Source organism: Aotus nancymaae, unplaced genomic scaffold, assembly GCF_030222135.1.
Source record: "Aotus nancymaae isolate 86718 unplaced genomic scaffold, 86718_ANA_hifiasm-v0.15.2.pri h1tg000049l, whole genome shotgun sequence".
NCBI classification, from domain to species: Eukaryota; Metazoa; Chordata; class Mammalia; order Primates; family Aotidae; genus Aotus; species Aotus nancymaae.
The window spans coordinates 14,052,664-14,077,366 of NW_026988463.1; the positions used below are offsets into that span (position 1 = coordinate 14,052,664).

General features: G+C 46.8%; 1 protein-coding gene across 2 annotated transcripts in view; it reads right to left on the bottom strand.

Annotated features, from left to right (window-relative positions):
* SNX29 (sorting nexin 29) overlaps positions 1-24,703 on the bottom strand; it is a 596,058-nt gene that overhangs the window by 144,425 nt on the left and 426,930 nt on the right. For both annotated transcript variants that reach the window (XM_064362489.1, XM_064362490.1), the window contains one exon: positions 22,236-22,317. In XM_064362489.1, the coding sequence (XP_064218559.1) occupies positions 22,236-22,317 (82 nt within the window). The remainder of the gene's footprint in view (positions 1-22,235; positions 22,318-24,703) is intronic.

The window sequence follows — 24,703 nt, forward strand, 5'->3', positions numbered from 1 at the left end:
CAAGCTACCTGATATATCAAAGGATAAAAACAGTATTTTATTTAAAAAAAAAATAACGAAAAAACTAATTTTTTCCCCAACAAGCCTTTAGTACTCCTATAAAATAATTTTAAAAGTCTCTGGCCAATGCTCAATGCCTGTCCCTGAAGGTCTTGGCAGGCTATGGCTTGTGATGGTTCTGTCTGCCTGCAAAAGAGTCCAGGTTAGCCCTGCAGAAAACACACCAAGTTTTGTGGCTATGACAGAGATGGTTATGTGTCAACAGTGCCCAAGGGTAGAAGAAAGCAGCATGAAAAATACATGTAGCTCTCAGCACAAGAAGCTTACAACAGAAGAGAAATGAAGACCAGCTGGGGAAGAGCAGACCCTGGCCGCCCAATCATCTGTGCAGACTCCAGGACACACACTCTCTGAGTAGAACCGTCCCAGGCCTCCCTGGGATTCAAATCAGGTGCATCTGTCCATCTGTGTTGGTTTTTTCCTCCTTGTCTCTGTCTGCCTCTTTCTCTACTTCCCACTCTGCCTCCGTTTTCCATTCCATCTCTTACTTTTTTTAACTTTTTTGTTAGCTGAGTAGTGTGTACCTCACCAAACTGAATCAGTGTGCAACAGAATTACGTGTGCAGCCTGGACTCCCGGGCCGCCTTCTAAGATCTGCTACTCCCGTGACTAAATACGTGGGCATCATCCAGAGACCAGGGGCCTCAGGGGCACTCTGATCTTACAGCATCTGTTGAGCTAAGGAGTATCCACAATTTCAATTTGCTTAACCTGTATGCAACCCGCCACATCCACATTTCCATCCTGGTTTCTTAGCATGTGTGGGGTGATCCAGCTTTCCTCTCTCTCCTAGCCCCTCACTTTCACACTGAGCCCCGATAACCTGAGCGACCCATATCAGCCACGCTGCACCACACCCCCAAAGGACAAACACAACTGGCACCTCCAAAAGCAAATATCAGTCTCACCTGCTTGTGCATTTAGATGAATGCAGTCATCTGGGTGTGTTTTCTTTTTGTTTGTATCTTTTGTACCTAGTTTCTTTCGGTCAACATTTGTTTATGAGATCCAGCCACACTGTTGCCTGTAGTTACAGATCTTTAATCTCCTTGCAGCTCAATGTTTCACTGTATGAATGTACCCCAATTTATTTGCCCATTTGTCTGTGGATAAGCATGTCACGGTTATCTTGAACGTATTGATGTGGCTAGTTAGCATTAATTTTCTCCTCACTAGGGACTGTAATTCCATGATGACAAGAAGCTAGTCTACTCTCTCATTACTGTAATCTAATACTTAACACAGTACCTGATCCATAATAAATGAGGCAGGGAAGGGATACAGAGGAGAGAGAGAGGGAGGAAAAGACGCTATTACAGGTACACCCACAGATAGGACTCCATTCAGAACCAAAAGGTCTATTTCAACAATCAAAGTAAATAAGAGCCTGATTCCTGCTTGCTTTATAAGCTACTTCTCTCCCTGCATATTTCACATTTAATTAAGCCCCCAAGCTCTTAAACTATTTCTGCCTCTTACTGCTAATAAAGATATTTAGATGTTGTTAGTCATAATTTGCAGGTACCAGCAGTCTCTGGCTCTCTCCACGTAGGCTGCTTACCAAGGTTCTAGCCGCCCAAGGAAGGGCCCTAAGACGGAATACTATCATCTCCATGTTATCAGCACACCCAAAAGATAAAGCCTCCCTATTCAATTATCTCTTCAATTTTCCATATAAAATATGCAGTAAAAGAGAAAACAAACAACAAAATCAAAACTCTTAGGCAAGATAAAGAACAGAAACTGACTATGTGGCTTCCTGGTCAAAGACTCTAGCCTTGGACAATGGCCACACCCTAGACCTTCACACTCTGCTCTCAAAGGTTCTTCATTTCACTTGTGATGGAAGTTGACAAGAGAAAGTCGCTGCACTGCCACCTGGGAAGAGAAACTGGCTTCTGAAATCTGCAAAGTACAAAGTCATCCTCTTAAAACTAAATCTTTCCAATCATGCCTCTGAGTCTCTAATGTGGACATGTGCAAAGCTCAGGCTGTCAGGAGCCAGGCTTTCCTCTGACCAACCAGCTCAGAATATGCTTAGAACTTCACTTCATGGAGCTCACACTCTAGGGTGAGAAACAGGACTATCCCCGACACCAGGCCCCTTGTCTACCTCAACAGCGTCACCTTTTGGCCATAAGCCCTGACATGCACCCTTCTTCAAAAACTTGTAGGCTGGGCAAGGTGGCTCACGCCTGTAATCCCAACATTTTGGGAAGCTAAGGTGGGTGCATCACTTCAGGTCAGGAGTTCAAGACCAGCCTGGCCAACATAGCGAAACTCAATCTCTATTAAAAATATAACAACTTAGCCAGGCTTAGTGGTGCACGCCTGTAATCCCAGCTACTTGGGAGGCTGAGGCAGGAGAATCATTTGAACATCAGAGGCAGAGGTTGCAGTGAGCTGAGATGGCACCACTGCACTCCAGCCTGGGTGACAGAGAGAGACTCGATCTCAAAAAAGAAAGCCCTGAGCTGGAGCGGAGGCTCTGGCTGCAGCTTCCTCATCTGGAAGTGATGCTCCTGCTCATCCCCGACGTTCGTCCCAAGGTTGATGGGAAGCAGTGTGTGGAGACGGTCTGTGAGCCATCAGGCAGCTGTTCAGTCATCAGCTCTTATGATCTATGTTTATATGATGAATGTTTTCCCAGGGCCCGTGGCATGGGAATAATAACTTTTATTTCTGTGTTGAAAAAAACAACCCTGTGCGTTGGTGAGTCAATGCTTCTCCTAGCTTTAGTGAGCTGACAATCCATTTTTGGAACTTGAGTTGTGCCTATAGCATCAAGACTTGGTATCACCTTGTGTTCACCCGAACCCAGCATGAAGGCCAGGTGCGTGGGTGAGTGTGTTTGTTTCTTTCTGAGCTGGGCTTTGAGAAGCCTGAGTCTTATAATGAAGTAGACAGGGTGGCGCTGCTGCTTTAAGCTTCGGATGTTTCTTTCCTACCTGTTCCAGATACAGAAATGCATTTCCCGTCCAATCTTTAAAGCTTATCTCCATACACCACTGGCAGCCTCATCCCGAGAGACAGTGAATCCCAGCTCCGTGCCAGGTTTCGAGAGAGTGAAATTGTCAGACTGCTCTGTCGGGGGCTGGAGGAAGCAGATGAACTGGCGACTATGTGGAGGCCTCTTCTCAGGGGCTGGGAGAGAGAGGTGTGTGAAAAGTGTGTAGTTTGCTGACTGGATTCTCAGGAAGTCCCTGAGGACGGTATTTTGACCTTGAGAGCACAGGACAGTGGAGATGTGATATGGAATCTCAATGCTGGTGCTAGAATGCTGCTGGTCTGACTTGGCCCAGAGAACAGGAGGCAGGTGTTGGGGCAGGGAGTGCAGGAAAGACGTGGAGGGAAGCAAAGTTCAAGAACTTCACTTGCCAGAAGAAGCCGAAATGCAAACAAGCTGCTTTTTGCAACAGGAGATTTGAAAGAAGTTACTTGCTGGACTGTCTGAGTAACAGAGTTACGTTGCCAAGTCTGCCCCTGCCCCCACCCTGCCTAATTCTGCATTACTCAAAAAGAGCAGGGGAAACAGGTATGCAAGGGCTGTGATAACAGTAAGAATGGCTATTTACTGAGGCTTTCATAGCATATCATAGCTCTGATTCCTCTCCGCCACCCTCATAAGGGGAGGTATTTTCTTTTTTTTTTTTTTTTTTTTTTTTTTTTTTTGAGACGGAGTTTCGCTCGTTACCCAGGCTGGAGTGCAATGGCGCGATCTCGGCTCACCGCAACCTCCGCCTCCTGGGTTCAGGCAATTCTCCTGCCTCAGCCTCCTGAGTAGCTGGGATTACAGGCACGCGCCACCATGCCCAGCTAATTTTTTGTATTAGTAGAGACGGGGTTTCACCATGTTGACCAGGATGGTCTCGATCTCTTGACCTCGTGATCCACCCGCCTCGGCCTCCCAAAGTGCTGGGATTACAGGCTTGAGCCACCGCGCCCGGCCAAGGGGAGGTATTTTCATCTGTTTGCAGATGGGTAACCTGAGGCCCAACAGGTGTGATAACCTTCCCAAGGTCACACAGCCAGTGAGTGGCAGAGAAAACTGCAAACCTAGGTCTAGACAGCCTGCCAGCTCTATGTTTTTTAGGAGAAAAATGCTGCCTCTTTCTTAAATGAGTATCCTTAAGAAAGGAGAGAGAAGGTGAAATACCGATGGTGACAATGTTTGACGATGGTGATGATATGGATGATGGCTGATGATGGTGGTGGTGGTGGTAATGATGATGGTGATGGATGGTGATGATGGTGATAATTGGCAGTGGTGATGATGATGGTGATATGATGATGATGATGATCACGCTTCTGACTGAGGAGGAAGGAGGAGGGAAACTAATGACAACAATGGTTATCAAGGCAGACGACAGCAGTGGGCAGTGGCAGCAGCTACAATGTTTCCTAAGCACTTCCCATGTGTCAGCCATTGTGTCAGTTCTCTCCATTCTTTACCTCCTTATATCTAACAGCACTCTGATAGGAAAACTCTAGTTACAGCTGCAGTTACAGTAAGATGGTCGGTGTTTACCTTGAATACCCTACCTGTGTTAAGGAAAATCACATCAAGAAAGATCTAGGAATCTTTCCACTGTTCACATCACAGCTGGCTTTTAAGTATTCATGGTCAATGGCCTGGCAGAGACTGGGGAACTGAAGCCGCGGTCTCCAAACCTCCTTCGAGACCTTAGTTTTTACTTTCACCCTGGCTAAATCTTTGCCTGGACTTGTTGAAGGGCAGAGCAGCCTACTGTGAATTTCCACCTCCTTGGCTCTTAGGAGTAGCCTCCATCGCTCCAGGCTTCCAGCTCTTAGCAAGAAGAATAAGGCAGTGGCTGCTGGCTTGGCTTCTCAGTCTGTGTTTTCAACAATTTGGGTTTTGGAGGTTTGTGGATCAGGGGGCAAAGCCCAGCTCTATTATTTGCCAGCTGTGACCTTAGGCAAGACACTTAACCTTCCTGTGCCACAGTTTCTTTATCTGTAAAATGCAGCTACTGACCACCTCATGTCTCAGGCTGGCATGAGAATTGAGTGAGGCATAGTAGAAAAAGTGCCCCGCATAGTAACTGGTACATGGGACTTAACAGACACGGTCTTCTCTGCCTTCCCATCTTCCTGTCAAACTGCAGAGGAGACAAGGAGGTGCTGCTCTCAGCAGCACTGGCAGCTCCCTCCTTCCCTTGCTCATCACTGCCCCCAGGGCGGGCACAGGCAGGGCTATCAGTGTTCACCCTGAAGCAGGAGCTTGGTGACTCCTGTGTCCATCATTTAACGGAGGCTGCTTCTTCATCTCATCTCACCTTGACTGAGCACTCACTATGGGTCAGTCCTACTAAGTGGCTTTACATCTCATTTAATCCTCACATCAACTCTGTGAGGACAGTGCTGTGATTATTTCCTCGTATAGCAACAGAGACTGACATCCAGAAATGTTAAGAAAGTTCACAGCACACAGAGGTGTGAACTCAGGTTTCGGTCGATGCAACACCACGCACCATCTTGAGAATCCACGTCAACCACCTGCCAACGCCCGGGTGTGCCTTACTGCAGAGGTGTGAGTCCTTCGGCAGACCCACTGGCTTCCCAACACCCTCACCTCCCAGGCCTCTGGAGGAGAAGATGAAACACTCCTGTTTTATTCATTCTGAGACAGGAATTATCTTCACATTCTGACATCTCTGAAATCAGGATGGGTCTAACGACTGATGATGTCTTAGATTCTGTGAAATATTAGACAATAATGGGCTATCAACTCATTCATTTCTTTATTCATTTCGGTTGTCTGTTCATCAATAAGTAATAATATGAACACAAGAAGGCAGTTTTGCCTCCTAGGAGACATCTGGCCATGCTTAGAGACATCAGGTTGTCACAACTAGGCAGTGGGTGTGGGTGCTGCTGGGTAGAGGCCAGGAAGCTGTTCAACATCCCATCAGGCACAGGGGACCCCCTGTAACACAGAATTACCTGGCCCAAAATGTCACCTGTGCTGCAGTTGAGAAACCCTGGTGTGGAGATGCACATATTTCACCAAAGCAGCTCTAAGCCAAGGCTGAGCTGTGAGCAGCCTGCAGGCTTCAATGGATGTGTGCTGATTTGGCCAGTCTAACACCACCTCCCTTCTGCTAGTCAGGGCACCCTCATTTTCCTTTGGGGAAAACACCTTTCTCCCACTGACCTGTGGCTTTAGGAGTAGGCATATGACACCCACCCAGTATCACACGCACCCAAGCACTGGAGTCAGCAGACATGTGGTATGGCCTGGATCACTGAGGATCAATGAGAGTCACTTGCAGGACTGTTGTCAGCCTCAGAAGAAATAAAGGCCTTTCCCCTGGAGGCAGCATGGATATTTCCAAGGCGATGCTAGCCTGGAGCTGTACCCCACCACAGCCTGGCTGTGAACACAGCCAACACAGAGCAATGCAACTCGACAGAAAGACGAGGGGCTGACTCTGATGACATTGAGCCCCTAAACTTCAAGTTCTGCCCTTGGTCTTTTCCATCAGGCAAGTCAATGAATGTCATCTGCTTCCTGTCAGTCTGAGCTGGGTTTCCCCCTCTTGCAAGCAAGAGCGTGCAGGTGTCGATGGAAAGTGAATGTCTTGGTGAGAAAATGAATGTCTTTCTGTCAAGTTGCATTGCTCTGTGTTGGCTGGGTTCATAGCCGGGCTGTGGTGGCGGGGTGCAGCTCCAGGCTTGCATGGAGGTGGTCAGCTTGTCTCCTACACTGTCCCCATTTGAGGAGTCCTGCCCTAGATATGAACAGGAATCACATTACAGGGGCAGGCTGGGTCCTGCTGAGGAGATGGCTGTGTCCAGAGGATGCCATTACAGAAGTATCAGGCATGCTCAGATTCAATCCCTTCCACCAGCCCTGGGACTGAATTGCAGCTCCTCGCATAAACCTGCCTACAAAAAAAATAAGCACAAGGACTGGCAGAGAAACACCAGAACTACACGATGCTTACACTGCTTACTACAGAGCAGGGCTTCTCAATGGTGGCGCTGTAGAAATTTGGGGACAAGTCATTCTCTATTGTGGAGGGATGTCCTGTGCACTGCAGGATGTTGAGCAGCACCCCCGGCCCTGCCCACTAGATGCCATAGCCCCTTCTCCCCATCCAGTCTAGCAAGGGAGCCACCAGACAGGTTTAGGCAGATTTGTAACTACTGCTCCCGGCAAGGAGAGAAAGTTTCATAGAAAAGTAGACTTCTGAGCTGACTGTGCAGGAGACTCCAAGACAGGAACTGATACCAGGCATGTGAAGAAAACCTAGAAACATGGCCGGGTACAGCGGCTCACACCTGTAATCCCAATACTCTGGGAGGCCAAGGTGGATGGATCACCTGAAGTCAGAAGTTCAAGACCAGCTTAGCCAACCCCATCTCTACTAAAAATACAAAACCCCATCTCTACTAAAAATACAAAAATTAGCTGGGCATGGTGTCTGGCACCTGTAATACCAGCTTCTCAGGAGGCTGAGGCAGGAGAATCACTTGAACCCTGGAGGCGGAGGCTGCAGTGAGCTGAGATCGTGCCACCACTCCAGCCTAAGCAACAGAGTGAGACTCCATCTCAAAAAAAGAAGACAGACAAGAAAGAAAGAAAGATAAGAAATAAAGGCCGGCCCAGAAACACAGAGGGACAGAAAGCAGCACCAAGACTACACCATGCCCAGAAACCCTAAGACCACAGACAGACTGAACAGGTCCCTTTCCCCTTCTCGCCCACTCCACTAGGAAGCAACTTTCCAGCAAAACATACATCCAATCCCCACTGTCAACCTGAATGTCCTACATCTGATGTGTGTTGTGGCTCCAGATCCATTTTCTCTCCTGATCAGGTTAATTTAGAGGAAGGACGCTGGCGTACGGTTTTGCAGCAATTGATGAAGTGGTATGTAGAGTTAGGGCTGTCTTAAGTATGCAATATCACTAACCAATTAACATCCATTTTAAATCTGTATTCTAACAATAATTGGTTGTTAAAAGTTGCAGGTGAATACTACCAGGAATGACTAGGAAATCATGGCAGGGAAGCACTTACAGCTCCCACATGCATTTGCATGTGGTTCTGGTTCCCAGAGAAAAAAGCACCCTGCCACTTTATATATTCCCTTCTGCTTCCCAGGAGCTCAGAGTCTCAACGCTACAGCCAAAAGAGACAAAGCGCGGAATACCAAGAAGCTGTCCAATTACCACAGGCAGAGAAAACTCACTTGCTGGAGGGGTACAGGGCTTCTCTCCCCAGGGCTCAAGAAAAACAGGGAGAGGCGGGGAGTTATGGATTTCCTCTTCCATCAAGGACTAAGGAGGGACAGAGAGAAAGAAGAAAAGGGGAAGGGAAAAGGTGAGGAGACAACAAGTGGGAGGAAGGAAAGAGAAGAGAGGAAACCGAACAGGAGAGAGGCAAGAAGAGGAAGAGAAGGGGGAAATGACAGGGAGAAGGAATGAGAAGGAGGAGGGAAAAGGAGGAAGAGGAAAGAGAGAAATAGCAGGGGAAAAGGAAAAGGCCAGGGAAGGGATGGAGAGTGTGCGAAGTGGGGAGCAAAGGGGAGAAAGGAAAGGAGAACCTCCCTCCCCCACCCCCGACCTACTAGCCCATCTCCCTCCCTGATGTCCCAGAGGAATGTCCTCATTGCCCCTGATCCTCACACATAGATGCTGGGAGAACAGGTGAGCCAGACAGCCTGAAACAAGGAGCACAGAGGCAGCTTCCATGGAAGCTCACTTCTGGAACCAGGGCCCTCTAGACACTGAACACAGGAATCCCAGTGTGCCAAGAGGTGCACACAGCCTGGGCCACATCTAAGAAACACAGAGCATTGTCACTGAAGGCCGGCCTGAGGGAAATGCAAGTTCCATAAACAATAAGATACAGATGGATTATGGAGTAGAATGCAAACCGCCCCTACTGTCTAACATGGAATGGCAGTCTCCCAAAAAGCACTGTGCCTGAGGTGGCTGGCATCCTGGCAGCACCTGGGAGGCCCATCCCCTTACTCAAGTGTATCTCACTGAGCTCAGTGTCTGGCACGCAGCAGGGGCTCCATAAATGTTAAGTTTTATTTTACTTTTAACTAGCACATAATAATTACACAGAGTTATGGGGCTGATATGGTTTGGATGTTTGTCCCCTCCAAGTCTCATGTTGAAATGTGATTCCTGATGTTGAAGGTGGGCCTAGTGGGAGGTGTCTGGGGCATGGGGCAGATACCTCATGAATGGCTTGCTGCCCTCCCGTGGTCATGAGCGTGTTCTTGTTCTGTTAGTCCACGTGGGAGCTGGTCGCTGGGATAGTGTAGCACCTCCTCCTCTCTCTTGCTCCTTCTCTCGCCATGTGACACGCCTGCTTACCCTACACCTTCTGCCACAACTAAAAGCCTCCAAGGCCTCCCCAGAAGCCGAGCAGATGCTGGCACCACGTTTCTTGTACAGCCCGCAGAACTGGGAGCCAAATAAACCTCTTCTCTTCAAAATTACCCAGCGGCAGGTGTTCCTTCACAGCAATGCAAAATGGACTAACGCAGGGGCACGATGTGGTGTTCTGATACATGTATCCATTTTGTAATTATCAAATCAGGGTAACAAGCAGATCCATCATCTCAAATACTTCTCATGTCTTTGTGGTGGGAACATTCAGAATCCTCTCTTCTAGCTATCTTTAAACACACGACATTATTAACCATAGTCCCCCTGCTATGCATCACCAGTAAGAAGATCACCAGAACTTCCTTCTTCTAACTCACCAGACTCTGCACCTGCTGACCAATGAGTGACCGGGCTGTGCCCCCAGCCAAACCCCTGGGCTTTACTTGCATCTGTGCTAAGTGCACTCAAGGGGCTATTTAAGAGAATCTGAGAGGGACTCAGCATTTAAGGAGGGCCCATGAACAGCCTTTCGGGTCAGAATCTGAACAGAGCGCAGCCTGCCCAGTTCTGGGTTTCTTGCTTCCCACGGGCTGATGCAAAGGGGCTGCGGTTGTCTTTTTCAAACCAGAGGACAAGCCCAGAGGCCATCCTCAGAGCCTGTTTAACTGAGGCAGATGCAGGTGTGCCAGAGTACGGCCCTGGCCACATTCAGAAGGAGGTCCCTGCTCCACCAAAGCTCTCAGGACGAGCTGTACAGGGAAGAGGTCTTATCATATCCTCCTGACAACATGATCTCCCCACGGGAAATGTGGGTTTAAGAGGCATCCCTTTGGGACACCACTAAAAGTAAATCTACTTATTTTTGGTGAAGAGAGTGGGCCTTCTCAGCCTGGATTGGGGAGCACAGGGAGTGTGTAGGTGGCACTCCAGGGCAGGTGCCATCTGTGCCCCATGGAGACCTACTGGGGAGGAGAGTCCATCTGCATGCCAGCCCTGATCAACTACACTCGCCAGGTCTCACTTCCTCCCCTGGATGCGTGAGATCACATCCTAGACCAGCGCCGATCATGAAGTGGGATGGAAGGTCTGATGGAGGTAGACCCTGGGCCTGGCACAGTGCAGTACCCTGAGACATCAATACCAACCTACCTGTGAGGAGACCTTCATGGGTGGATTAGTTCATCTTAGCAAGTTTTTTAAGTTTATACTCTGTCCAGGCAGGGGGTGAGAGCAAAAAGACAAACTATCCTTGCTGTGTCCTTACGAGGCCTCATTCAAACACATCAGAGATGCTCAGTGCGAGTATGAAACTCAATGGTGCCAGGAGGAACCGCTGAGTGCATCCTGACTGAGATTCGGAGGCAGTTCTGCCGAGTGGGCAGCAAGGCTGTCTCAGCCATTAATGGGGCCCTGCCCCCTCCCCGGCCTTCAGGACAGTGTGGTACTTGTGCAGTGCCTATACCTTGCAGAAGTGACCTCCAACCTGCAGACAGTGGCCCACTTACTGCCAGCTTGTGGGTCCCGGTTTTCTGCTCCCAGGACATACAAGCAAGTAAGAATTTTTGCCCAGACTTGGAGCCTCACCTCTCTGGGAGGTCTCTCTTGTTCTGGGGCCCTGCCATGGGGCCCTTAGTCCCTACCTGTCTCCTCAACAGAGTCTCTTTAAAAGACAACAGGCTGGGTGCAGTAGCTAATGCCTGTAATCCTAGCACTCTGGGAGGCCAAGGCAGGTGGATCATTTGAGATCAGGAGTTCGAGACCAGCCTGGCCAACATAGTGAAACTCCAATTCTACTAAAAATACAAAAATTAGCTATGATGGTGGTGGGCACCTGTAATCCCAGTTACTCAGGAGGCTCAGGTGGGAGAACCGCTTGAATCCCGGAGGCGGAAGTTGCAACGAGCACTCCAGCCTGGGCAACAGAGAGAGACTCTGTCTCTAAATAAATAATAACAAATAAGCAAAACCATTCCACACTTTTGAAAAACAACAGCCAGGCAGGAAAATGTCTTTGCAAGACTTCTACTTTTACCACAAATCTCCCTTCAGCTGAAGGAGCAGAAAAGATCAACTGATTAAGACCAGGGAACTCGGAAAAGGAAAATGACTGGGGAATCACAGATCAGTATCTTAGGAAGTTCCTCTTCTTCAGGTTTCTGCTTCTGTAACAGCGGAGGTGAAGATGGGATATGGTGACCACGCTAACAAGGTCCCAGTTAAGCCATGGTTAATTTAACTGGGTGAAAAGAAAATGACTTCCAAACACCATTCTTACTTTTTACTTTCAGTTTTAGAGTCGAGATCTCGCTGTCACCCAGGCTGGAGTGCAGCGGCAAGATCACAGATCACTGAAGCCTCGATCTCCTGGGCTCAAGCAATTCTCTCACCTAAGTCTGCCAAGTAGCTGTGTTTATAGGCACAGGCCACCACACCTGGCTCAAACATTCCTCTTACTTTTTAATACAGTCAGCCCTCCGTATCAGTGAGTTCCGCATCCACAGATTCAACTGACTACAGATTACCAACACTCAAAAAAGTGCATCACTACTGAACATGTTCAGATTTTTATCTTGTCATTATTCCCTAAGCAATACCGTGTAATGACTATTTTACATGGTATTTGCATTGTATGAGGTATTGTAAGTAACCTAGAGATGACTTAGAGTCTACACGTTCTCCTGTAGACTCTAATGCACTTAGGTTATATGCAAATACTATGTCATTTTACACGACAGACTTGAGTATCCTCAGATTTGGGTAATCATGGGGTCTTAGAACCAATCCCCTGCAGACACCAGGAGATGGCTGTATGGTTATTTACGTACCGTCTCATTTAGAACAATGGACATAGCCATTTGGGAGCAGCAAGCGAGTAAGGCCACTCTCAGCAAGGCGGCTGTGAGAGCTACAGGCCAATGCATGAAGTGTGGGCAGGACACCTGGCGTGCGGACCGTCCAGCACCTGTACATGGTCACGTGCTGCCCGCCTCCAAGACAACTCAACAGGAGAGAGGATGAACAAGCTGTCTCCTCTGCACAGCAGCGCACCACTGAACACGGCATTGCCTCCAAGGTGCCATTGTCTCGAAGGTCCTGTCTCTTCCCACAGAGCCACTCCTCCGTCTTCACACCTTGGCTTCCTTCTCAGTGTCCTTCCTGCTGTCTCCACCTCACCTGGCTCCCTCCTCTGAGAGATCGCTACACCCTGGTTGTCATTCAGTAAGTCAGGGACCCTGTTATTCTCTCCCACGTCCACCTTGTGCCCCACCCTCTGCCACCTGGCTCTTCCCCAGCACTTTCAGGTCCAAGAAGGACAGTTAATTACTGCTAAGGTATTTTGCTTCCACTTCGGAGATCCCACCACCAGGTCAGCAAGACTGATCTGACTATGCCCTTCACTGTTGTTATCTCCCTCTTTGTGACATTCCCCATATTTGTAAAGATTATTTCACACTCCTCTTCTCCATTAGAACTTAGCTAATGAGATGAGCCTTGCCCAGGCCCAACACTCCCTTCCCAACCCAAACCAGATACTCAGTGACAACTGTGACCACAGAACAGAAACGAAACAAAACAAAACAAAAGCTGCCAATCTCCATGATGGGCAAACGTGACAGCTCTAACCTCCCCAACCCTTTCCTGATAAACATGCTGGGCAGCCCTCCAGATGGGTCATTTCTGGGCACAGAAGGAGTTAGGAAAGGGAAAGAGGGTCAGGCAGCCCTAAGACACAGTAGAAAGATGAGTGGCCCAAAGCGGCACCGATTTCTTCACTTTGTTAGCTACTTTGTTAGCTACTACCATCTAGTGCAAAACACTTATTTTGATTTTCTCATATAAAAAATAAATATAAAAACACAGACAGCTCACCTGCCACGAGGGTGTGTCCACCTCTACCTATAGACTGTTTACAAAGCCCATGACTTTCAGCTTTCCAAGTAAAAAGTTAAAATCCTGAATATACCTTTCAAAACACACATACACATATGCACGCACAGAGGTGAGCTCTAAGTTTTCTTCAAAGCCTAATACTCAAAGACTTTATGCACTAGAGGCTGCAAAGGTCTCCACCTTAACAGACTTCTCACATTCCCAGGGACCCATCAATTCCGTACTCTGGTCTTTGCAGCTCTCTCTCCCACGTGAGAATATTACCTTGTCACCACTATCAGCGGCCCACGGCAGCTGTGACAATGAGTGATGGGTCAATGAGAGAGTGTCAGAATTCCTTGCAGGAAACATGTTATGGAAACAGGTTCATTTCATAGAGACAAATCTGTCAGGCGCACGCCTCGGTGGTCGGGTGAGGAGCAGCACGGAGCAGACAGAGGCGCAAGGCAGGATGTTGTGCATGCCCCAGAGCAAGTTATTCAACCCACAGAGTCCCAGCTGCTTCATCTATTAAATGGGCATCATGAAAACAGTGCGTACCTCATAGGTTGCTGAAAGAATTAAGCAACAATGTGCATTAAAGAGCGTGCAGCAGAGGCTGGGGCTGCCTACCTGACAGCTGGCTCTCCCACCCCTCCGCTAAGCCTCGTGTAGCCACCCTTGGACTTTGGTTGCCTTCGTGGAGATCCTGTCTCCCCACCAGGTGCCAGACACACTAGGAAAATGCTATCTTGCTCCTTGCAGCCCTGTAGAGCCCTTGGTGAAGCAGATGCTCCATACAGTTTTACTGAACATAGGGACGTGCCCAGAGATATTCTATTCAACAAGGGGAAAATCTTTGCATGTTTCCTTCCAGGTTTAAGGGCTTATCACAAGTCAAGTGGTTATTAGATCACAAAGATAAACTCACACAGTAGCAATGGGCCAAGCATTTCATATGTCATCACACGTGGTCGCATCCACGCTGCAAGGTGGGTAGTGTCCCGTCCCTCCCCCTTGTTCCTTTCTCTGCAGAGTGAGGCTACCTTTACCGCACACTGTCTGCCTTCCCACTAGACTAGTGAGGCTGGTGAAGGTCAGCTCAATGTCAAGTTTGGCTGCCACTGGCTCTGCAGGTGTGGCGCATACCGGGCATATAGCAGGCCCTCGATAAACAGCTTTGAGATGAATAAAGGCTTCATATGGAAAGGAAATTTTAAAAATTCTTCCTATATGGAAAGATAAAGGCAGAGAGGACAGCAGTGACACCTACATCCAGCAGGAAGGAGAGAGCATTTTGCCTTTTCCTATTTGTTTCCACCTACCTCAGGCTTTCCTGGGAGCCCTGAGCATTCCAGGAAGAGCTAGTGGTTGGTGTGATGTGATCCTCAGAATGCCGGGTGGAAAGTTCTCAAGGAGAGAGAGGGAGAGAGAGAGAGAGAGAGAGGGAGAGTAAAAATAAGGGCAAGTGCTCCCCTGGACCGGCCTGGCCTGCAGCACAGGAGCCCACACTGGCTGGGATGAAACTCACAAATCAAATAGGAAATGGCTACCTCAGTCCATGGCCGGCTCTCCTGCCTATCTGGCATACAACAGGTATGACAGGAAGGACCAGGTGTGAGCAAGAGAGAAGGGCTTCAGCCTCAGAATGAGTCCGCTTCTCCCTTAAGTTTGGAATGCTATCTGCTAAGGCGGAGGCTTCTCAGAGCCCACATCATTGCAGCTGCAGTTCCCATTTCTGTATTCGGTCCAACCATTTCATCTTTCTCTACTTAATGAATTCTTCCCTCTCTGCATAGCTACACAGGAAGCAAACATAAAGACAGAGCTGTGGGTAAAAGAAAACTTGAGGGCCCAAGGGGTAAGCTATCTTAAGAGAGAGAATGAAAAGGAAGAGCTGAGAACTGCAAAGCCTGACGTCCAAAAACATTACCATCCTCCAAGCCACCTGAAGCTTCATGCAGCTTGCCAAGATGCTGTGATCTATTATTAATAGAAAAATAATACAGTTTCCCTGCATTACATATATAAATATGCTTAGCTGGATTAAACCTTTAAAATGGCTCAGAGGCCAGGCACAGTGGCTTGCACCTGTAATCCCAGCACTTTGGGTGGCCCAAGTGGGAAGATTACTTGAGGCCAGGAGTTCCAGACCAGCCTGGGAAGCATAGTGAGACCCTGTCTCTTAAAAACATTTTTTTTTTTAAATCATGAGTATTGTGGTACATGCCTATAGTTCCAGATACTCAGGAGGCTGAGGCAGGAGGATTGCTTGAGCCAGGGAGTTCAAGGCTGAAGTGAGCCACGATCATGCCACTGCACTCCAGCCTGGGTGATAAAGCGAGACCCTGTCTCCAACAAAGTAATAATAACAATCACTCAGGCTACGTGATTTTGTTCTGCAGGATGGGGGATGGGAAGAGGTCAAATACTGAACAAGTCTTCCCGGGATACCGACATTCCTCAGGCCAAGACAACACCCTGTGGCCTCTAGGAAACAGAACTTATTCTAGAAGAAAAAAAGCTTTGCTGAAACAAAGCAACCCTCTTTACAAAGGAGATCTAATCAGTTCTGCTGTGCAAATGAAATATTGTACAACAGCCAGCGTTTGTGGTGGCTAGACGCAAAGGCTGAAATTAATCCCACATGGAAGACTGATTCCAATTGTACTTACACTAAAGGTATTTTTCAAAGGGAAAGACTTAAGATCTCAGGTAAGTACACTGACATATTACTTCATACCGATCCAGTAGCTGTAATAGTTGAAGAAAACAAATATGTGAGCTTTTTTAATGTCTACCACACCTTTAGAGACACTTCAGTGGGATATTAAGATAGTGAATCTCAAACCTGTTTGGAAGTCAAGGTATTCAGGGAATAAGACCAAACACCTGCAATGGTATAAACTAGAAATTAACTGACAAATTTAATTCCGTCATATGGAAGTGCCAGAAAATCAAACTCAAATAAAACTGTGTGTTGACTGAGAGAGAAAGAGAAAAACTCAGCGGAACAAGGCAGTGGCTGCGTTTAATTTTGTTTTCCATTTTATTTGACACTCCTTAATCATTTTGTCTCTGGCTAGCGCTGCCGCAGCCAAGCACCAGCAGAGCCTAATGTGTAAGAAGCGCTTGAAACACTTAAAGTCAGGAACTCTCCGGATATTACATTGGTCCTGGGGGTAGAAAAAGGCTGCCATTTATTATTTTTAGTGGCAGAACACACCTCAGCTCCCTCTCAGAATACGGGAACATAAACCGTTTTCAACAATTTGCATTCCAACTTGTCAATGCACAGCACTTCTTGATAGAATCCTCTGAGCCAAATATAATTCCAGATTCTTCCACAATACAAGTAGTGGGGGCTTTGTGACTGCACACAGCAGGGAAATTATCTTAGTTTCTTTGGCATGTAGAAGGAAATTTTTTTTTTTGAGATGGAGTTTCGCTCTTGTTCCCCAAGCTGGAGTGCAATGGCGTGATCTTGACTCACTGCAACCTCTGCCTACCACGTTCAAGTGATTCTCCTGCCTCAGCCTCCCGAGTAGTTGGGATTACAGCATGTGCCACTAAGCCTGGCTAATTTTTATATTTTTAGGAGAGATGGGGTTTCACCACGTTGGCCAGGCTGGTCTCAAACTCCTGACCTCAAGTGATCCACCCGCCTCAGTCTCCCAAAGTGCTGGGATTACAGGCACGAGCCACTGCGCCTGGCTGGAAGACATTTCCCCCAACCACCCCCAACGCAGGCTCTGGGACCCTGACATTGCTCAGACAAGACATGCTGAGATACTGGGCGGCCAGATAAGTTACTGCGAGCCAGCACCTGCTCTGACAACTTTCCAATGCAAACCGTCTCAGCCTGGCTCTTGGATTTGGATCTGGCTTGCTGGAAAATGCGTGTACTGTGGTGGATCTAGAGAGGGCCTATGGAGAAGTCCTGGCTTGGCTGCAGGCATCCCTTTAGCCCGCCATCTCAGGGGTACAGGTGGCTGTCCATGCAGGTGAGATCTTAGTTGAGCTGGGCCCTGCCTTTTGGAATAAGGGCAACTGTCCCAGCTGCTTCTAGAATTTTTTTTTTCTTTGAGAAGGGTCTTACTCTGTCACCCAAGCTGGAGTGGCAGTGGCACTATAATAGCTCAGTGCAATCTCAAACTCTTGGGCTCAAGCAAGGCTCCTGCCTCAGCCTCACCAATAGGTGGGGCTACAGGTGTGCACCACCACGCCTGGTTAATTTTGACATTTCTTTTGTAGAGACAGGATCTCGCTGTGTTGCACAGGCTGAAATACAGGGGCTATTCACAGATGCAATCATAGCTCACTGCAGCCTCGAACTCCTAGGCTCAAGCAATTCTCCTAACTCAGCCTCTAGAGTTGCTGGAAATATAACCAATGCCATCACGCACAACTGCTTTTAGGATTTTTAAAGAACTTGATTCTACCGTCTTTCAGTAACGTGGACTCTCCATAGACCGGGATCTTGTCAGAGACTGCTTTGAGAGCTGAAAACCTGTCAGTAAACAAGCTTCTCTGTGTCTTTGTTTCTTTACCTAAAAAATGAGGGTAAGAGTTTCCTACCCCACAGGGTGGCTACAAGGATTGAATGAGATATTACACAACATACACAAACCAGTAAGAGGTGGCTATTAGTTATTATGTCGGTTTTCGTTAATCACAGTCTATCTGTTCCTTTATTTCGGTGTTACCCAAATATCAATCATTCACAGAGCACCTTGCTAAACTTTGGACTGTTTTCACAATTGTTTATTTAGTAGCATCTTTTAAGCTGATTCATTTCCTTTTCACCTAAAATATATTTTACAAGGGGACTGTATATCACCATGGTAAATGGAAAAATAGAATTATGTGTCATAACTAGGAGGCAAATACAAAAATGAAAAGAAACAAAACAAAACAATCTAATTAACCTCAAGCCTGCTGCCTGCCAAAGGCATTGACTCCAGCCTTCCTGATTTTCCTAAGAAAGATCAGAGGGACATGACAGGTAAGAGAGTGACACAGGGACTTTCTCCTCCAAGGAGCTGGAAGCCATGACGAGCTGAAAAGGGGGGCCCTTCTCCTTGCAGGATGTGGCCTTTAATGGCCAGTGTAGTCCTTCTAAACCCTGACTTGGCACATACGACACCATCCTGCCATCCTACGCACTGGGAGAGCTTGTTCTAGGGCAGCCACTCTGCAGACCTTTCTGTGCTGGGGAAATGTTCTAGATCTGTGCTGTCCAGAACAGGAGCCACCTGCCACGTGCGGCTACTCAGCATGTGAAATGTGGCTGGTGCGACTGAGGAGCTGAATCTTTGGTTTCATTTTATTTATTTTTTTTTGAGACAGAGTCTTGCTCTGTCTCCAGATTGGAGCATAGTGGCACAATCTCAACTCACTGCAACCTCCGTCCCTCAGGTTCAAACGATTCTCCTGCCTCAGCCTCCTGAGTAGCTGGGACTACAGGCACGTGCCACCACACCTGGCTAATTTTTTGTATTTTAGTAGAGACAGGGGTTTCACCATGTTGGCCAAGATGGTCTCAATTGTCTGATCTCGTTATCAGCCTGCCTCAGCCTCCCAAAGTGCTGGGAAAACAGGCGTGAGTCATCATGGCCAGGTTTTTGGTTGGTTGGTTGGTTGGTTGAGACTTTGTCACTCAGGCTGGAGCACAGTCGTGTGATCTCAGCTCACTGCAACCTCCGCTTCCCAGGTTCAAGTGATTCTTCTGCCTCAGCCTCCCTAGTAGCTGGTATTACAGGCATTTGCCACCACACCTAGCTAATTTTTTGTATTTTTAGTAGAGGTGGGGTTTCACCATGTTGGCCAGGCTGGTCTCGAACTCCTGTCCTCAAGTGATCCACCCACCTCAGCCTTCCAACGCGCTGAGATAACAGGCATGAGCCACTGCACCAAGTCTCATTTTAATCAATACAAATCTCTCACATGTGTCTAGGAGCTCTGGTGCTAGATAGCACAGCTCTACTGAGAGAGCTACAGGTCCTGGCTCTCCAATCGAATTTATGTTCACTTGAGGGTTACGCCCTTGGTTTCCTTCAAGAGAAATCTTACAAAACCAGACAGTGACTGCCACAGGAATGTAGTTGAGGATGGTCTACTCTATCGTTTATTATTGTTTAATCTCAAACCCTGTGTGGAAATTTCTTTTACAGCTTCTTTTGAAGAATTAACATAGTTTCTTATTATTAGCAACGGAATTATCCAAATAACCACATTTCCTTTTCACACTGGCTGCCAGGAAGCCCACAGGAAATTCATAAATCAATGAGAGCAACTGTGTAGAATCTCATGACACATACATATGGTTTCTATATTTTCCTTTTAAATCCTTAGTTGACATTTTATCTGATATATTTTTTAACTTCTATGTTATCATTCTTTTCTAGCTATTTCTCTAGAAATTTTCTCAAAATCTCAAAACTTTTTTGGAATTAAATAGCATACTTTTTTTTTTTTTGAGACAGAGTCTCATTCTTATCACCCAGTCTGGTGTGCAGTGGCATGATCTCGGCTCACTGCAACCTCTGCCTCCCAGGTTCAAGTGACTCTCCTGCCTCAGCCTCCTGCCCGGCTACTTTTTGTATTTTTAGTAGAGATGGGGTTTTACCATGTTGGCCAGGCTGGTCTCAAACTCCCGACTTCAGGTGATCCACCTGCCTTAGCCTCTCAAAGTGCTAGGAGTACAGACGTGAGCCACTACACCCTGCCAGCATACTTTTTTAAATTCTAAAAAAAATACTCTTCAACAGTACCAGTATTTTAAATGACTCACCTTCTATGCATTATCATTTATATAAAGTAAAAACATGGCAATAAAGGCTTTCTAAAATGCTTCCAAACATATGCTCTGATTTTGCTCTGCAGGCGCCAATCAGAAGCATCATTTGCTAAAAAGAGAAAAATAACTGCACGCAAGAGACACCACTTCACATCCCCCAACATCAGAGGGTTGCAGAAGGCCAGAGGCTCATGGAGTGAGGTTGCTCCCCATGATGCAGAGCGGCCAGGCCTGCGGCTGGCTGGAAGCAGGGCCGCGCCCAGGAGAGCTTCACACAGTGAAGGACGGGGAGAGAGTGGCTTCACGGCCACAGTGGCCACTGTGGAAACAATCACCCAGGTAACGGCATATTTGCTAAGGTCCATCTCATTTCATAGCTGACTTGCAGGAGCTGAAACTTGCCAGGTTGCTTCATGGGGTGAACGGGGGAAAATGTCAAAACTGAAAGGTCAAGGAAACGTCTCAAGTGATGTCATGTTTTAATCTTGCTCTAAGATAAAGCTATCTGCTTCATGTTTTTCATCCTCCAGGCTACACCTTCCAGTGCTCTCATGATCACAAAGCAGAACTTGAAGGACACTCAAATAAAGAATTAGGTTCTGGGGGGATAAAAGGACAAAGAGAAGAGGATTTTTGAAAATCCATAATATCAAATTCTCTTTTTAAACCGAAGCTGAGAACAACATGAACACACAATATTCTCCTCTGACTGTTGCCCAGCTGAACACGTAAACAAAAACAACCTTCTCATGCCAAAGTCTAGCTCATCTGTCCCTGTGAATTTCAGTAAGATGTACATATTCTGCTTAGACCTGAGACCAAGCAGGTGAGAAATGAATACAGAGTGTCTACTGCGTGCCAGGTATTTCTAATCTCACAATAGTTTTACACAATAGATTACTGTTTCCATTTTACAGCTGAAGAAACTAAGATGCATCTAAGGTCATAGGATTTAAACCAGGGGTTCCATTTTCAAGTTCAGTGTCCTTTCTTTACCACTCTGCTCTTTGGGGAAAAATATCTTATCAGCCAAGAAGATTTCTTCAATAAGTCAATTTCTCACTAAGAAAGATGGCAACAAAATCCAAGGATTTGCAAAGAGCTCATGGGGAATAAAACAAAGCGTAATGACAATTACTTTAGCACAAGAGGACAGGAGAAGCAGGAAGCAGCTGGGGCTCAGCACTGAGAACAAAGCAGTCCCAGAACAAGGGTGCATAAAAGCCTGGAAATCAGAGTCCATGGTAAGAGAGAGGAGAAGGCAGACAGACGTGCAGACAAGGCGTGGGCAGGGCTAAAAGAAGTTTCAGAAAATCAGAGAGAAGATGGAGAACAGGCATCCCCTTGATTGGGCAAAATCACCTCTTACAGACACACGTCTCACCACCCCAGACACTCAATGCCCACCAGGATGCGGCCGCCACTACCCCAAGGAAGCAGAGGCGGTGTCTACACGTTCTGCTTGTCAAGTATCCATTGTCCCTTCTTTTGGAAAGAATTCTCTGGCTCTGATTTGGGGAATCTCCTTTCCTCACTCTCAGACATGTGGTCAGGTGACGTAAACACCCACCCCGGGCCCAGCAGTGGTCATATGAGCTGAATCAGGCCAGTCACAGAGTCCATCACCCAACCCCAAGGTGTAGGAAGAGGCTCGAGATCCAAGACAGACCACTGAGACCCGCCGATCCAGACAGGCTGAGAACCTGGCGCTGCTGGGGTCATCCTGTCAACCCACAGACAGCTAGCCTGAAAGGGTCACCGAGCAGCAGACATAGGAGACGGCAGGAGGTTCCTGATGGCAGGTGCAGCCGTGCTTGAGGCCTGACCTAACCCTGGACTTTTCAGATGCAATGCGAGCTAACCCATCTCCATCTCTGCTCAAGCAGTCTGAGCTGAGATTCCGCAGCAGCCACACTAAGAGGCCTAACTGGCATGAAGAGGCCCACCGTATCCTCCCACTCAACTGAAAGCCACAGACTTCTGCAAAGCCTCTGGGTAGTTAAGATGCGGGTGTTTGGAGGGCCATTGCCTCCTAATCACAGTGCCTCACCACCAAGAGGCAAAGCACCACAGCAGGACAAATGAGCATCTTGCCATCCAGCTGTAAGGTCCACCTGAAAACCAAGCCACTCACCTGATACACGTGGAATGCATTTGCTGCTTTGCCCCGGAGAAACACTGAGGGGATCCAGACGTTGATCAGCGCCCGGTTTGATCTGACCAAAAGAGAGAGACCAATATTGGGCATTTTAACTCATTTATAAAAAAAAAAAAAGAGGAAAGGAGACAATTTTCTCCTCTAAGAGGTACTATGCACAAGCAATTTATGACAACCTACATCACAACTGATAGCAAGCTAAAAGACAAGTTTAAGTCCTATCACTAAACCTCTCCCTCTCTCATATATATGCAATCTGTTCTCCGGAATAAGAAAGTTCTTAGGAAGTGATCTGGCCATAATGTATCGGAACCTTAGTCTCCACATCTGTAAATGAGGATAATAACTGGAAGCCCCAAGGAAGCTATCACAGGAAGTCACACACAGCAATGCCCAGCATTTCTGAAGTGCCCCACAGGCATTCTGCCTCCTCACTGAGCTGACTTTACACCCTGAGCCCATCTTAAGAGCAGACTCCACTAGGGAGCTCAGGAGACCAACACTCATGGCAAAGAGGGTAACAGCTGTTTAGGATAGGAGGAGGGAAGTACAAGAGAAAATAACAAGTTAGAACACCAGGCTGATGGGTACAAATACCTCTCTTTCAACTTTGACCAAAAATGCCATGTATATGGGGTCTAATACAGCAAGGTTTAAGTTCAAATACAAAATAATTTACTGAGTACCTACCATACATGGCTCCATGCTTCTACCTATAATAAAATCATTTATTCCTCACATGGGCTATTTGATGCATGTTTAAGAGGTATTTTGGTTATGTCACTCTTTTGCCTTATGTGATGACTTTAAACTTAACTGGTAAGTCACTAGGTATATACACACATGCCACTATCAAATTTGTACCTGGCTGGATCCAAATTACACAGAGATAATAAGCCGACTGTCCCTGAAACTTCACGATCAATTGTAGTGATTATAAAAATGGTGCTGTACCATTCTGGAAGGGCTGGAAGGTCCCAGCCTTCACCTCTAATTAGAGCTGTTCCAGGGCTAAATGCTTTCTCCTGAGCTCTCCTTCTCTCTAAAGAGCAGCTCATAAAAACTCGCCAGCCTTCTGGGTTTGGAACACAATTTGAGACACCAGTGATGGAAGATTCCATGATTCAGTGTTCTCACAACCTCTAGAGTAAAGACCATTTCATTTTCACAATGAAAATAACGCTTCAGGTAATGGTTCTCTCCTGAAGCAGCATTTCTTCTAATCTCTGAGCTGAGGTGCTGACCTCCTTTGAGGGGTAAATTAAACCCCACTGATCACTTCCCCAGGGCTCAATGCCATTTGTACATTGCAATTCTGAGCCACCAAAACTGGTTTGTGTATCTAATCACTTTCCTCCTGGAAAGGTCCCTGAAATTGTATTAGTGCCTATAACATTCCCCTTTCATTTCTGTGCCAGGCTACGAGGCAGAAATATAACTAGCACTCTGGTTTTTATTAACTTCCCTGGATTGGAGAGGGCTGGACAACCTCCCAGGGTTAGAGCAAGGTTACCCTCAGCCTGGATTATATGGTTCTCTCTTTCAGTGCAATGACCACACTGAATCAGAATTGATTGTTTACATAACCATCTCCTTCCGAGGTGTTAGTTCATTTGTTCATCATTTTGTTTCTTTACTCACTCACTTGTTAAACAAGCACTTACTGAGAAGCTATTACCCTAGGTACTAGAGATAGAGCGGTAAAAGCAGACATTTCCCCTTTCTTCATGAAGCATTCAGTTTTAACATGGGAGAAAGACAAATCTCCATAAAATTTACTCTGTTGTGGGCTGGGTGCAGTGGTTCACACCTATAATCACAGCAATTTGGGAGGCTGAGGCAGGGGGATCATCTGAAGTCAGGAGTTGCCTGGTGAACATGGTGAAATCCTGTCTCTACAAAAAATATAAAAATTAGCTGGGCATGGTGGCACACGCCTATAGTTCCAGCTACTTGGGAGGCTGAGGCAGAAGAATCACTTGAACCCAGGAGGCAGAGGTTGGAGTGAGCCAAGATCACACCACTGCACTCCAGCCTGGATGACAGAGTAAGACTCCATCCCAAAAAATATATAGATAGATAGATATATACACACACATATAAAATACATATATATATATATATATATATAAATATATATATATATATTTTTTTTAACTCTATTGTGGTCAAGGAAGATACTTAGTGTGATTTCAATTTTTAAAAACTTATTGAGACTGGTTTTGTGGCCTAACATATGTCTTTCCTGGAAAGTTATGTGCACTTGAGAAGAACGTGCATTCTGTTGTTATCTGGTGGACTGTTCTATATACATCTGTTATATCTCATTGGTTTCTCATGTTGTTCAAATCTTCTATCCCCTCACTGATCTTCTGTCTAGTTATTCTATCCATTATTAAAAGTGGGGTACTGATGTCAACTCTTATTGTACAACTGTTGTTTTT